Source organism: Rhamphochromis longiceps, linkage group LG7, assembly GCF_057381845.1.
Source record: "Rhamphochromis longiceps isolate RC_006_pf linkage group LG7, R_longiceps_female_GT1.1, whole genome shotgun sequence".
NCBI lineage: Eukaryota > Metazoa > Chordata > Actinopteri > Cichliformes > Cichlidae > Rhamphochromis > Rhamphochromis longiceps.
In genome coordinates, this window is record NC_140563.1 from 20,193,050 (window position 1) to 20,206,900 (window position 13,851).

Genomic DNA, 13,851 nt, shown 5'->3' on the forward strand with positions numbered 1-13,851 from the left:
GGGACCTGATGATCCCGTACGCTGTTATGGCCTACAGGGCGACCAAACACAGTGCTACAGGTTTCACCCCGAACTTCATGATGTTTGGCCGAGAACTGAGTGAGCCAGTGGACCTTGTCGCAGGTCTACCTCCTGATCCAGACAACCAACACTCAGCTCCAGAGTATGTGCAGCAAATGCGTGAGCGGCTGGAGCTGGCCCACCTCATCGGCAGGGAAGCCCTGGGTGAGTCAGTCAAGCGCGCAAAAAGGCAATACGATAAGAACTGTTGCCACACACAGTATAAGACTGGAGATCCTGTATGGTATCTCATCAAAGGAACACGTCACGTCAAGAACAAGGTCAGAAAGTTCCTCCCATCGTATGAAGGACCATTCTTTATCCTGGGGCAATTGGATGACCTAGTTTATCGGATCCAGAAGAACCCAAGGTCTAAAGTGAAAGTTGTCCACCATGACCAGCTAAAGCATTATCGCTGCCGCGAGCCACTGGACAATACCTGGGTCCTTGATCAAGCTCATCAGTGGTCCCCTACAGAGGTCCCACCACCAGCTTTAGAGGATGACCCAGCAGACCGTGATCTGGGTCTGCACAGTCTGTTCTCTACTGCAACTGGCAATGGCCCCAGCTCCTCTCAGCCATCTGTCTCAGTTGCAGCTGATCCCGCTCTGGTTGTGGTTGTCCCATCGTCCCCTTCCCATGTAGACCATGAGAATGGTGGGGGTGTGGTGGGTGAGCCAGACCACCCGAGCCAGCAGTTTCAGCGACCAACTCGTCGGCGCAGAGCTCCAGACCGGTATGGAGCGTGGATCACTTAGCTTGGTTTACCTACCATGGACAGTTCCAAGTAGGACTGAAGATTCAGTTCAAGTTTAAATAGTTTCAGCCTCCTACACTGTTAGCTACAATGGTTTAAAAGAGCTGTATTTTTCATTGTTCCAGTGTTTACATTTAAAAAAAAAGATGAGTAAAGTATCTGAAGGACCTACGGGGTTATCTACATGCACTTATCCATTTGTATTTGTGCCTTCCTAGATGCTAGGATAAGTTAGTTATTCCCGGTCGCCATGTAATAGTTACAGTTGTGTAATTTCTTTTCTACTTAACAGCACTTGAAATGCTTTATTTTGCATATGTATGTACACCTTACTTGAGCCAGCCTCTTTGTCACTGAAGTCCACTCGTTGATACTATACCTCACCTTATATGCGGTAATGGCTAACACTTTTATCTCCTGTGGGCTCCAAGTGGTAAAGGGGATTGTGTACCAGTTTTATGCATTACAATGCTGGAGTGGAATTATTGTTTAATTGCCATCCAGAGTGGGGGTAGTGTTGCAGGAATTGCCGTCTTGTGTGTGACTGGGTGCAGTAAGGAGTGTATGTGATGTGTGTGTGAGCATGCGCGTGAAGGAAACGCGGGGAGCGAAAGAGGGAAAAGAGAGAGAGAGTGTGTCATGGGTAGAGAGGGCGACCGGGAGCAGCGTTCTAACGGGCTACAGGCTATGCAGTGTGTTTTCGAAGTGTGCAGTACTGTTATTAAAGCCTCATCTCTTCAGTACTCTCCGGTGCCTCGGCTGATTTCTGTCTGCCTCACTACTCCACAAAAGTGAAGGGAGTTAACCCCGAAGGAGGACAAACTTCGGCCCTGGAGGAAGCATCTCCCCTCGCGTCTCCCGACCACGGTCAGGGGACTGACGGCGAGGAATGGTTAACATTCTGATAGTTGACCAAAATATGATGTATTGAGAAAACACTTACAGTTCTGCTTTTAAAATGGCTCATAAGCAACAAACTAAGTAAAAAAAATGAAGGTTACTTCAAAGACTGCTTCAGAACTGCACAAGATTATTTGCCGTTAGCAGGTTGTTAATGCTATCCATCAAGTCTAACAGTCTGCAGTCTATGAACTAAATTCGGCTAACGCCAGCTAGCAATATTAGCTTGGTGGCAAGTAGCCTTCAGTAATAGTAACAAACACAGCAATAGTACATCGAAGATACTGAAGTGGAATATAACCCAGGTAGCTGCCACAACTAAAACAAGGTAGATGCAGTAGGCTAACATTAGTTTTTAAAAAAGAACTAACTTCCAGATGTTTCTTTAGGTTAGAGGTGGAATCTTTTCACACTGAGAGCAGCTTAGTTGCTGGCAAACAGAATTCGCATTGCATGGTCAGATTTTGCCCATCCCTTTATTCTTTAAATGTGAAGTGCTGTCGGAATTTCCACGTAAGAAATGCATTCCTGCCCATGCACTGCTGGCTCTGTTGTGCTGGCTCTGGGTCCATTGTGTAACTGACGCTACCAAAATTAACAGGACGCTTACATTAGAGCCTCTTATTGTGTGTTTTGTTTGGGTTTCCAGCAATACGTTGAATTACCAAAATTAGAGAGGGGATAGCGTAACATATGAAACAGGAAATGACCACCATGTAATCAATTTATTTCAACAAAGTAACTGTATTCTAATTATCACCTTTTTAAACTTTTTAAACACTGGACACAATTAGACAAGGTGGAAGCAATACTGAAGACAATGAACACAGGACAAGGGACTGTCAAAATAAAACAGGAAAGACACAGATATGGAGATGCAAGCTTAACATTGAGTCTGGGGAAGAAACAGTCATTCTGACTGCAGGAGACAGAGAGGGAATATAGAACGTGGACACAAAAGTAACTAGATGTGGAACACAGGGAAACCATAGTGACAGAAAACTAAAGACTAGAAACTATAAATATAACGTAAGCAGAAAACAGCTAAGAACCAGAAACATGAACGACACTAAATCAATGAATATCAATCACACCAGAAAACACATAAACACTGAGTCACAGACCCAGTGTCATGACACTATCTGGGCCCAGGATTCTTAATCTCAAGAGTTTCTATTACATTAGAGCTACAATAGCATCCAAATTCTTGTAACAAGCAACATCTGGACACACCTTGAACTTGGGTCTATGGGGTAGTGAAGCTATTAAACTTAACTTGGAGCGCCACCTAGTTTTCTAACAGGCAAAGCACTATTGAGATGAGGAGAATAAAATACTGATAAAACATGACTATAAAAAACTAACAAATTTTTATGAAAACAATTATGATGTCCTTGATTAATTAGTAAACATGTCTGTCACTGTACAGTTTGTTAACAGTTTTTAACATACTGTAAGGGAGGTTGAATTGCAAAAGGTGGAGGTGGAGGCGGAGACAGCTGTCAAGTTGTGACAGTTGGAACTCCAGCCGGCTTCCCTTCCTGCGACTGCCTCCATTCGGCAGGCAGACATACCGTTTGATGTGGGGAAAAACAGTCGTCTGGTTCCGGTGTTCCGCGACAATGAGGTTGACATCTACTTCGAGTCATTTGAGCGAATAGCCACAGCCTTGCACTGGCCACGGGACTCATGGGCCATTTTGCTACAATGTAAGCTGGCAGGTAAGGCTCAGGAAGTTTGTTCCTCGTTGTCAGCTGAGGACTGCCTGGACTATGACAAGCTGAAAAGTGCTATCCTTATATCCTTATGAGCTGGTCCCAGAGGCTTATAGGCAGCGTTTCCGGAGATTGAAAAGGGGACAGGGTCAGTCCTATCTTGATTTTGCCAGGGAAAAAAGTGTCCTTTTCGATTGGTAGTGTGCGGCCTGCAAAGCTGCTGACCGTGCTTCGATCTGTAAACGAATGCAGACAGAGGAATTTAAGAACGATTAATGGGGTGAATTTTATAATGGGAAATGACATAGCGGGTGGGAAAGTTTATCCTACCCCTGAGGTGACCAACAATCCTGTTGTAGAGCCTGTTTTAGATGCCCTGAGTCAGCATGACCTGACCACTTCATGCAATATACACTAATGGCCTTTGGCATGAAAAATGCCCCAGCTACCTTTCAACGTTTAATGCAGTTGGTGTTGGGAGATGTGTCCCAGTGCAATGTGTATCTAAATGATGTAGTGCTATACACAGACACATGGGCAGATCATATGTCCCTCCTGAGGACAGTGTTTCAGCGGCTAGCCGAGGCCTCGTTGACCCTCAATCTCACTAAATGCGAGTTTGGTAAGGCAACAGTCACTTACCTAGGTAAGCAGGTGGGGTTTGGACAGGTCAGCCCGGTGGAGGCGAAGATTGCTGCAATCTTAGACTACCCGATTCCAACCACCAGACGGGAACTGAAGCGGTTCCTAGGTATGACCGGATATTACCGGTGCTCCGGTAACCACAAACAATACAGGGAGTGCAGAATTATTAGGCAAATGAGTATTTTGTCCACATCATCCTCTTCATTCATGTTGTCTTACTCCAAGCTGTATAGGCTCGAGAGCCTACTACCAATTAAGCATATTAGGTGATGTACATCTCTGTAATGAGAAGGGGTGTGGTCTAATGACATCAACACCCTATATCAGGTGTGCATAATTATTAGGCAACTTCCTTTCCTTTGGCGAAATGAGTCAAAAGAAGGACTTGACAGGCTCAGAAAAGTCAAAAATAGTGAGATATCTTGCAGAGGGATGCAGCAGTCTCAAAATTGCAAAGCTTCTGAAGCGTGATCATCGAACAATCAAGCGTTTCATTCAAAATAGTCAACAGGGTCGCAAGAAGCGTGTGGAAAAACCAAGGCGCAAAATAACTGCCCATGAACTGAGAAAAGTCAAGCGTGCAGCTGCCAAGATGCCACTTGCCACCAGTTTGGCCATGTTTCAGAGCTGCAACATCACTGGAGTGCCCAAAAGCACAAGGTGTGCAATACTCAGAGACATGGCCAAGGTAAGAAAGGCTGAAAGACGACCACCACTGAACAAGACACAAGCTGAAACGTCAAGACTGGGCCAAGAAATATCTCAAGACTGGTTTTTCTAAGGTTTTATGGACTGATGAAATGAGAGTGAGTCTTGATGGGCCAGATGGATGGGCCCGTGGCTGGATTGGTAAAGGGCAGAGAGCTCCAGTCCGACTCAGACGCCAGCAAGGTGGAGGTGGAGTACTGGTTTGGGCTGGTATCATCAAAGATGAGCTTGTGGGGCCTTTTCGGGTTGAGGATGGAGTCAAGCTCAACTCCCAGTCCAACTGCCAGTTTCTGGAAGACACCTTCTTCAAGCAGTAGTACAGGAAGAAGTCTGCATCCTTCAAGAAAAACATGATTTTCATGCAGGACAATGCTCCATCACACGCGTCCAAGTACTCCACAGCGTGGCTGGCAAGAAAGGGTATAAAAGAAGAAAAACTAATGACATGGCCACCTTGTTCACCTGATCTGAACCCCATTGAGAACCTGCGGTCCATCATCAAATGTGAGATTTACAAGGAGGGAAAACAGTACACCTCTCTGAACAGTGTCTGGGAGGCTGTGGTTGCTGCTGCACGCAATGTTGATGGTGAACAGATCAAAACACTGACAGAATCCATGGATGGCAGGCTTTTGAGTGTCTTTGCAAAGAAAGGTGGCTATATTGGTCGCTGATTGGTTTTTGTTTTGTTTTTGAATGTCAGAAATGTATATTTGTGAAGGTGGAGATGTTATATTGGTTTCACTGGTAAAAATAAATAATTGAAATGGGTATATATTTGTTTTTTGTTAAGTTGCCTAATAATTATGCACAGTAATAGTCACCTGCACACACAGATATTCCCCTAAAATAGCTAAAACTAAAAACAAACTAAAAACTACTTCCAAAAACATTCAGCTTTGATATTAATGAGTTTTTTGGGTTTATTGAGAACATGGTTGTTGTTCAATAATAACATTATTCCTCAAAAATACAACTTGCCTAATAATTCTGCACTCCCTGTAAAAGTTGCATTCTGTCATTGGGCATACCCATGGGTCCGAGTACATCTCCTAAAAAACGACCTTGCACTGTAATCCCTCCTCCACCAAATTTCCACTTTGCACAATGCAGTCAGACAAATGCCATTGTCTTGGCATCTGCCAAACCCAGACTCTCCCACCCATCAGATGGAGAAGCATGATTTGTCACTCTAGAGAAAATGTCTCCACTGCTCTACAGTCCAGTAGCAGCAGGCTTTACACAACAGCATCCGACACTTTGCATTGTGCTTGGTGATGTAAGGATGCACTGCTCAGGCATGGAAACCCATTCCATGAAGCTCTCTACATACTGATCTTGAGCTAATCTGAAGGCCACATGAAGTTTGGAGGTCTGTAGCAATTGACTCTGAGTTGCTGTCATTGCAAATACTTCTTCATTGTTACAATAACATTAACAGTTGACTGTGGAATATTTAGTTAGGTAATATTCTATCATGATACCTCACTGGAAGTCACTGAGCTCCTGAGAGCAACCCATTCTTTCATAATTGTTTGTATAAGCAGTCTACAGCCTAGCTGTCTGACTTTATACACTTGTTGCCATGGAAGTGATTGATCCAGTGATTTGGATGGGTGAGGGAATACTTTTAGCAATGTAGTGTATTTATGAATATGCTTAGGCAAAAGGAAATATTTTGTAAAACAAAAGCTGAAAAATTTAGCCCATGAAGTAGTTTTTCTAATGTAAAGACACCCTGCATTAACTACGGAAGAAGATTAGGGCCACTGGAAAAAAAAAAGAGGAAAGAATTCTGACTTTAAAGTCAGAATTCTGACTTTAATCTCAGAATTCTGAAAAAAAAGTCAGAATTCTGAGATTAAAGTCAGAATTCTGAGATTAAAGTCAGAATTCTGACTTTAATCTCAGAATTCTGAAAAAAAAGTCAGAATTCTGAGATTAAAGTCAGAATTCTGAGATTAAAGTCAGAATTCTGACTTTAATCTCAGAATTCTGAAAAAAAAGTCAGAATTCTGAGATTAAAGTCAGAATTCTGAGAAAAAAGTCAGAATTCTGACTTTTTTCAGAATTCTGAGAAAAAAGTCAGAATTCTGAGATTAAAGTCAGAATTCTGAGAAAAAAGTCAGAATTCTGACTTTAATCTCAGAATTCTGACTTTTTTCTCAGAATTCTGACTTTAATCTCAGAATTCTGAGATTAAAGTCAGAATTTTTTTTTTTTTCCAGTGGCCCTAATCCTCTTCCGTAATTAACAGATGATTTAGATGAACTGATGTAAATTAAACATAAAAGGTATCATGTCTGAATAAGGAACATAAGGATCATTTTGATCTTTTTTCATTGCTTTCTCACTTTTGGCATTACATAATCTTTAGTTGCCATCACACACAAGAAGGCTGAAACAGAGTTAGATTAAGCATGCAAAGCTGAAAATACACATATACACATAAATGTGGGATTTGTGTTTGTTTGTTTTGGGAGTTTTTTGCAGTTCTTCTCATGAGACATTTCTATAACTGACAAATGATGTGGACATTGAGAGAACATTCATGTGTCACTTGCCAGGAACCGTTTTCTGACAGCATTGTGCAGCCTGTATCCTCAATGGATTTGTCTGGCTGCCCTTCTCCCCAATTTTTAAAGGTCAAAGGTTGATTTTTCATGTCAGTTTTAAACTCCCCCTCAGCTTTTTTATTGTTCACATTGATCCAGGCTTTGGCTCTGAATTTGCCATGAACTTGAGTCAGTGCGTTGTTCTCCTCCGCGTTCTGTGGCAACGCCAGCTCTAAACCACGTTGGCTGCAAAACACTACAGCCTCTGAGAAACTGCCTCTGTGCTTGTTGGAGACAAAGTATTTTTGATCAACTATTTGGACAAAATCATAGTTTACAGCTGAAAAAAAGCACAGAAAAGTAAAATTAGAAAAAAGACATTTACTTGTAGGCAATCTTAAGGATATGTTTTCTGGCAAAATAATTGTTGCCTTTTCTAAAGCTTATCTAAAGATTCTTATTCAGTAAAATTTTATTTTACTAATATACCATGAATTGTCTCAAAAAAGAAACTTGGATTTTGAAGTAAAACCTCTAAATATGAGAATTTTATTAATGTTAATCAATAATATGTTCTTTACAGCTACTGCATTGGCATTGGAAAATTATTTTGTTACTGTTTATCAATATAGTTTTTACAGTGTTGACTTCAGGTTATTATTGTTGCAAACTGGTGGTATTTTAATAAAATAAAATTAAAAACTGACTATGTAGTCTTTTCTTTATCAATTTAAAGAATGCTGTTTATTATACTATTATTGATTACAATAGTGATGTGACCTCTTAGCTTCATTCAGTGACAGCAAATCTTTGCGTTAATCTGAACAAAATAATACAAATAGGCATCAATTTGAGTCCTGACTACAGCTGCTGGTCATCTGCAAGCTACTTTGCAACCCACTACCACACCAGTCCCTTCTGTGGCTGACAACAACATCTTGACTATTGTTACTTATGTCTGGTTTGCTTTAAATTGTAGGTGGGGGTGGTCTTAATACAGTTTTCTCCATTGAAGAGTCCTGTGTATGTAATAGTGATGCCAAACTCCCCAGAACAGAGATATACCATCAAATTTAAAATACAGCAGAAAGAAATAACAGCTGTCTGTTATGCTATAAAATAGCAGTTATGTATTTGAAACAAATGAATATGGATAAGATACTTACCAAGTTTAAACTTGGCAATTCTCTTCATTAGCTTTTCAGTGTCGCTTTGAAAAGAGCCAATAGGATCTGGACAAAACACATTAGAGTTAACAAAGTGTGTATTTATTCATTTGCATATTTAGTTATCTGTCTTTTTCCACGTCTCTCAAAACTGTAAAATAATTATGAAAACATAAGGGACATCTCACAATACAATGCATCTGGTGCTAAACCTGGTTCAGTATATACTAAAAGTTTTGTCTGCATAAAGGTTTTGTCATGGAGTCCCGGGACTCAGTAATTTTGGGTTTGGTGTATTATTATTATTATTATTATTATTATTATTATTATTATTATTATTATTATTATTATTAGTGATGTTCTAGCTTTGGGATTATTTGTGTTCTGGTGCTGGGATTCTGGGTTGGTGCTCCCTCTGTTGGTCCCTGGTGTTAGTCTTTCCTCTGTCTCGTCAGGTTAATCAGGTCCAGCTGTGTCTCCCACCTGTGTATGTGTGATTTCCCAGTGTCCCTCTGTGTGTTTTTATGTTGTGTAAACTCATGTACTCATGACTGGTCCGTCTGTGTTCGTCTCCTGGAAAACTGTCTGTGAATCCACTGTGTCCTCTCCCTGCTGTCCCCCTTCGTGTTCAGGATTGCTGTTAAATTACGTTTCTCCCAGTTTATGGTAAATGGCCTGCATTTGTATAGCGCTTTTCTAGTCCCTAAGGACCCCAAAGCGCTTCACACTACATTCAGTCATTCATCCATTCACACACACATTCACACACTGGCACTTCACACTTAGATTACCCTTAGTTCTGTTTTTGTAATGCCGTCTTTGTGTTTGCCTTTTGCAATAAACCTCCCTCACAACTCAGTAAGTGCCTGCATTTTGAGTCCTCTTTGTGGGATGTGTGGGAGCTGCAGCCCTGACAGGTTTACCAGACATACTTTGTATTAGATGGGACCTTGACTTCCCTAATAAGCTAAACCATAGTGAATTGTGATTCAACTCCCAAAACCATTATCCTTTCAGAAACCTAACCAATTAAGTTTAGAGACCAAACCTAGAGAAAAACTGAGAAAGTAAAATTAAAACTAAAACAAAAGAAAGATCAAATATAAGGAGAAAAAATGGTCTCAAAATGGAGTCAAGACAAACACCACCAACCTTCTTTGTTTTTAAGATTTTTGGTTTTCACTAGAAACTTAAAAGAGCATATTTTATGGGAATGTAGTTTTCGTGTGTTGTATATTTATGGTTAAACTGCTATTAGTTGTTCCCTTATTCACAAGTTGTCAACACAGTAGGTAGCCCTGCATGTTTTTGCCTTAGATGCCCTCCCTGACACAACCCCAAAGGGTTTTAAGTTTCACAGGATTGAATTCAGATATGACTTGTTAGGTAAATGTATAAACCACAACACCATAGAGCCACTATTAAAGTGTGTGTCTGTGAAGTTCCCTCTGGGATCAATAAAGTTATTCTTATGTTCTAACCTCGTCCACACATTATAATAGTTCCAGGTAGGCCAGGCAGTCCAGGTTTTCCCCTTGGTCCATTAGGTCCTGGAAATCCACGTGGTCCTAGAGGCCCTCTAGCCCCTAAAGTGAAGATATAAACACATCAAATAAGATGTGAAGTTCATACCAATGTTTCCAGTTTCTGGTTTTCCAGAGAAAAAAACTTTACCCTGTTGTTGTTTATAAATGTCGTCCATATAAGGTGGGGAAAATGATCATGTACACAACACAACAATGTGAAAAAATCCATGTTGGAGTCAAATTGTTAAATGTTGCCAATATTGTACTTAAATTTGTAAGTCTTGATTCAAACTATGTGATCAAATGTTACAAGGATTTTTTCCCCCTTAATAATAAACCCCTTTATTAAGAAACTGCATTTTGTATTTACTTGTTTTATCTTTGTCTAATATTCAAATTTGTTTGATGATCAGGAACATTTAAGTGTGACAAACATACAAAAAAAATATGAAATCAGGAACGCGGCAAACACTTTTTCAAACCAGTGTAGCTCTTACGCTAAGGAAGTTATGAGGGCTTACTTTTTCCCAAATATATTGTAGATATATTGATCCAGAACGTGGGCCAAATTCAAATCCGAACACATCACCACTTACTGTCACGGTCCTGGCTCGGTGACCCAGTGTTTTGTGTTGTTTATTATTAGAAGTCTGTTTTTTGTAATGTTTTTGAGGCTTCCCATGTTATTATATTTAGCTTCACCCAGTTTAGGTTTTTATAGCATTTTTAGTTCTTCCCTTCATTAGTTGTTTTGCAGTCTTTTGTAGAGCCTCTAATAAAGGCTGGCTTTCAGTTTAAAAGTTCTCTTGCATCTGTGTCTGCGTTTGAGTCCACATTATCTTATCTCCAGTTCGAACACACCTGGGGCACACATGACAACAGAATCTAACTGAAAGAAACCTACATACATAACATACACAACACAAGTGACTATAGCAATAAACTAGGAAACTAACACTGACATGGAGACTGAGACACACAAACTTGACGTAGACAAGGGAAAATTACATGGAGACATGACTGACAGGGTAAACAAGGCAAATTACAGAGACAGGGCACAGAGGGACCAAAGAGACACGGGGACTCAACTGTGGAGAAAGAAGGTGAATAAACATGGAAGCAAGACCGACAACATACACGGGACACTAGGGAAGACACACAGATGCTAGACTAAGAAAACCTGGGCTCAAAAGCGAACAAAGAACTAAGAACTAAACGCATAAATAATTAAAATAGGAAGCACTGGGAAATACTAGACACAAAAGACTAAACAATGTAGAACTATAAAGAAATCACATAAACCTCAAAACAACATTCAACAGTCCAAAATCAAAAAACCACTGGGTCAAATACCCAGAACCATGTGAGGCACAAATATGTTAGACCATGAAGTAATTTCCAGGAAAATCTGTTTGTTTTTTAATTGAAGTATTTGTTGAACTACTGCTTACCGCAACTTACTGCATTTGGAATTTAAAAAAAAACCAAAAAAAAAACCCAGATCATTGCTTGAAAATGTATTGTGCAGTTTATTTAGGTTTTTTGGTGGAAAAGAATCATACTGATAATGTAAAATTTTTAAAAACCTATAAAAAGTCCTGTACAATACACTTGGCATTATGGGGTTAAAAATAACCCTCCCTGAGAGTGTATTTGGGGGGATGTTTATCACACTCACCAGGTTCTCCTTTCAAGCCTTTCTGTCCTTGTTTTCCAGGTTCTCCATATGCCCCGGGTTCTCCAGGTGACCCAGGTGGGCCTTTAGGACCAGGAGGACCAAAAAGCTGACTGTAGCCCACAGGAGCCATGAGGCAGAAGGTTATGACAAAAACAAATGGCTTCATCTTCTTTATGCAACTCTGAAATGTGACATATTGGAAATTATTTTCTAATGAAAATCTTCTTCAATTTTTATGATAATTTAAATAAATGAAATCAAAGAAAAATAACAGTTTGTTTGGTTGCAGGTTGTCAGCTGAATAGAAAAAACTGTACTTTTTAGAGACAAATACTCACAGTTTAAATGACGAATGATATGGATGTGATCCTTCTTTGCAGCTTCCAAACAGAAGTGGCAAAGAAAAAAGTCAAAGTCAGATATATAAGACATCCAGCCCAGCTATAATGAGAGACAGGTGAAAAAAAACAGAGTCTGCCTCTGGTGTCATAATCGAGAGTTCACTTACAACCGATGCCTTTTAAAAGCTTTTCCTTCCACTCACAAAAGGCAAACCACTGTGATCAGTCAAACATGAATAATCAAAAGGCCTGCATTCCTAGAGCTGAAATATAGCAGGGTTTAGATTAAAGATAAATAGAATCTGATCAGTAATGTTGGTTCGGTATTGGTGAAAGATTTTCTTATTTACAGTTTATGTTAGTGTTCTGATCATAATTCCAATTGACATTTAGTAAATATGATCAAGCAGTAATTTCACAGTTATTAGAAAGGATAGCCAGATGCAGATGATGTAATTTTTTTAAACTGAATTTTTATAAATGTAAATTGCAAAGTTATTCAGTTATGTTAGTGTCAAATTGTATTAAAATGAAAATAAAATAGAAACTCACCATTATACGTAAGTAGTTATTGTCTAGTTGTGCTGCTTCATGTACAGCTTTAAAACAATTTCAGAACCCAAAGTCAAAAATATCTGACACTCTTTGGAGAGGAAATAAAAACCAGGTGAGTATTTTGTGTGTATTCTGTGTTGGACACAGAAAAGAGGGGGAGCATGAGGCCCAAAGCCTGCCTCTTTTTAGCTAAAACACTCTGAGAAAGACAAATATGTGTATCATAAAACAAATTGTAGTTCAAACTTTACTATTTTATTATATTAAACCACAAAGAACACAGACTTATCTTTGATGAAACATGTATTTTACATAACTGTATAGGTTCAGGTCATGGTAATCTGAGGAGCTTGGAAAGAAAAACCATACGACTGTTTTAAATTTCTTGAAGACATTTTGTCTCTCATCCAAGAAGCTTCATTAAGTCTGAGACCAAATGGTGGAGACTCCCAGGATTTTAAGCACTAGTGGGAGTTTTCCTTCAAGAAGGTTGTTGAGCCATTATTGATCATGTTCCTCATCACGTGTGCCAAGGTTTGAAAAAGAGTGTGGGTCATTATTACCAGAGTTTTCAGTTGAAACCACTGTGAAACCTTGCCTCACCCTATCATGTGACATACTGAGATCAACTGACACAAGATGTGAGTGGGCATTAAGGCACCTGAGAAGGGATCTCAAAACTGGATTATAGATGATAGACAGTTGGTGTCTGTGACACAAAGGACCCGGAAGTACACACTGTTAACAGGCTGGTTACATTTTATTTGCAACTTTTTAAATAATTCTGATCAGCTTTCAGCTGACATGTTCATGGTGCAGCCTTTTTCTCTCCTGTCGCAGCTGGTAACTGAAATAGCACGACTGATCACACCAACCAGTCCCAGCTGGTCTGCCACCCTTCTGGCACTGCTCACCGGACACACTGCCCTACCAGTCCTTTGCAGCAGAGCTGCAGACCACACCCCTGCCACATACCTCCAGCACCCAACTAAGGCCAGAGAGCCATCCGGGCGACCCTACCACCCACGAGAGGGAGAGGAAATCAGCCATGACCACCTTGAAATGAAAAGACTGGAGAGCGAGATACCACTGGGTGATTAAGTAGATCCCAGTGGGGATTCAAGATGGTGTCTGTGTGTGTGGCTTGCCATCAGCTGTTACCTGTTTTGATTCTACTAACCCTGCTTATATCTGTTTTTCTCAACAATGTCTTTACTCTTTTGGTGTATGATTTCCAATCGCTAT

General features: G+C 40.2%; 1 protein-coding gene across 2 annotated transcripts; it reads right to left on the reverse strand.

Moving 5' to 3' along the window:
• Positions 1 to 7,065: 7,065 nt before the first annotated feature.
• Positions 7,066 to 12,238, reverse strand: LOC146665227 (mannose-binding protein C-like). 2 transcript variants are annotated; one of them, XM_085411111.1, is made up of 5 exons: positions 12,049 to 12,238; positions 11,711 to 11,891; positions 9,988 to 10,092; positions 8,507 to 8,572; positions 7,066 to 7,680 (listed from the first exon to the last, which is right to left on the reverse strand). In XM_085411111.1, the coding sequence occupies exons 2-5, from the start codon at positions 11,874 to 11,876 to the stop codon at positions 7,298 to 7,300; spliced, it is 720 nt and encodes a 239-aa protein (XP_085267237.1). In that variant the 5' UTR covers positions 11,877 to 11,891; positions 12,049 to 12,238; the 3' UTR covers positions 7,066 to 7,297. The 2 variants fall into 2 exon arrangements, with proteins under 2 accessions (XP_085267237.1, XP_085267236.1); XM_085411110.1 differs by having other exon boundaries at positions 11,711 to 12,238.
• Between the last annotated feature and the right edge of the window lie 1,613 nt (positions 12,239 to 13,851).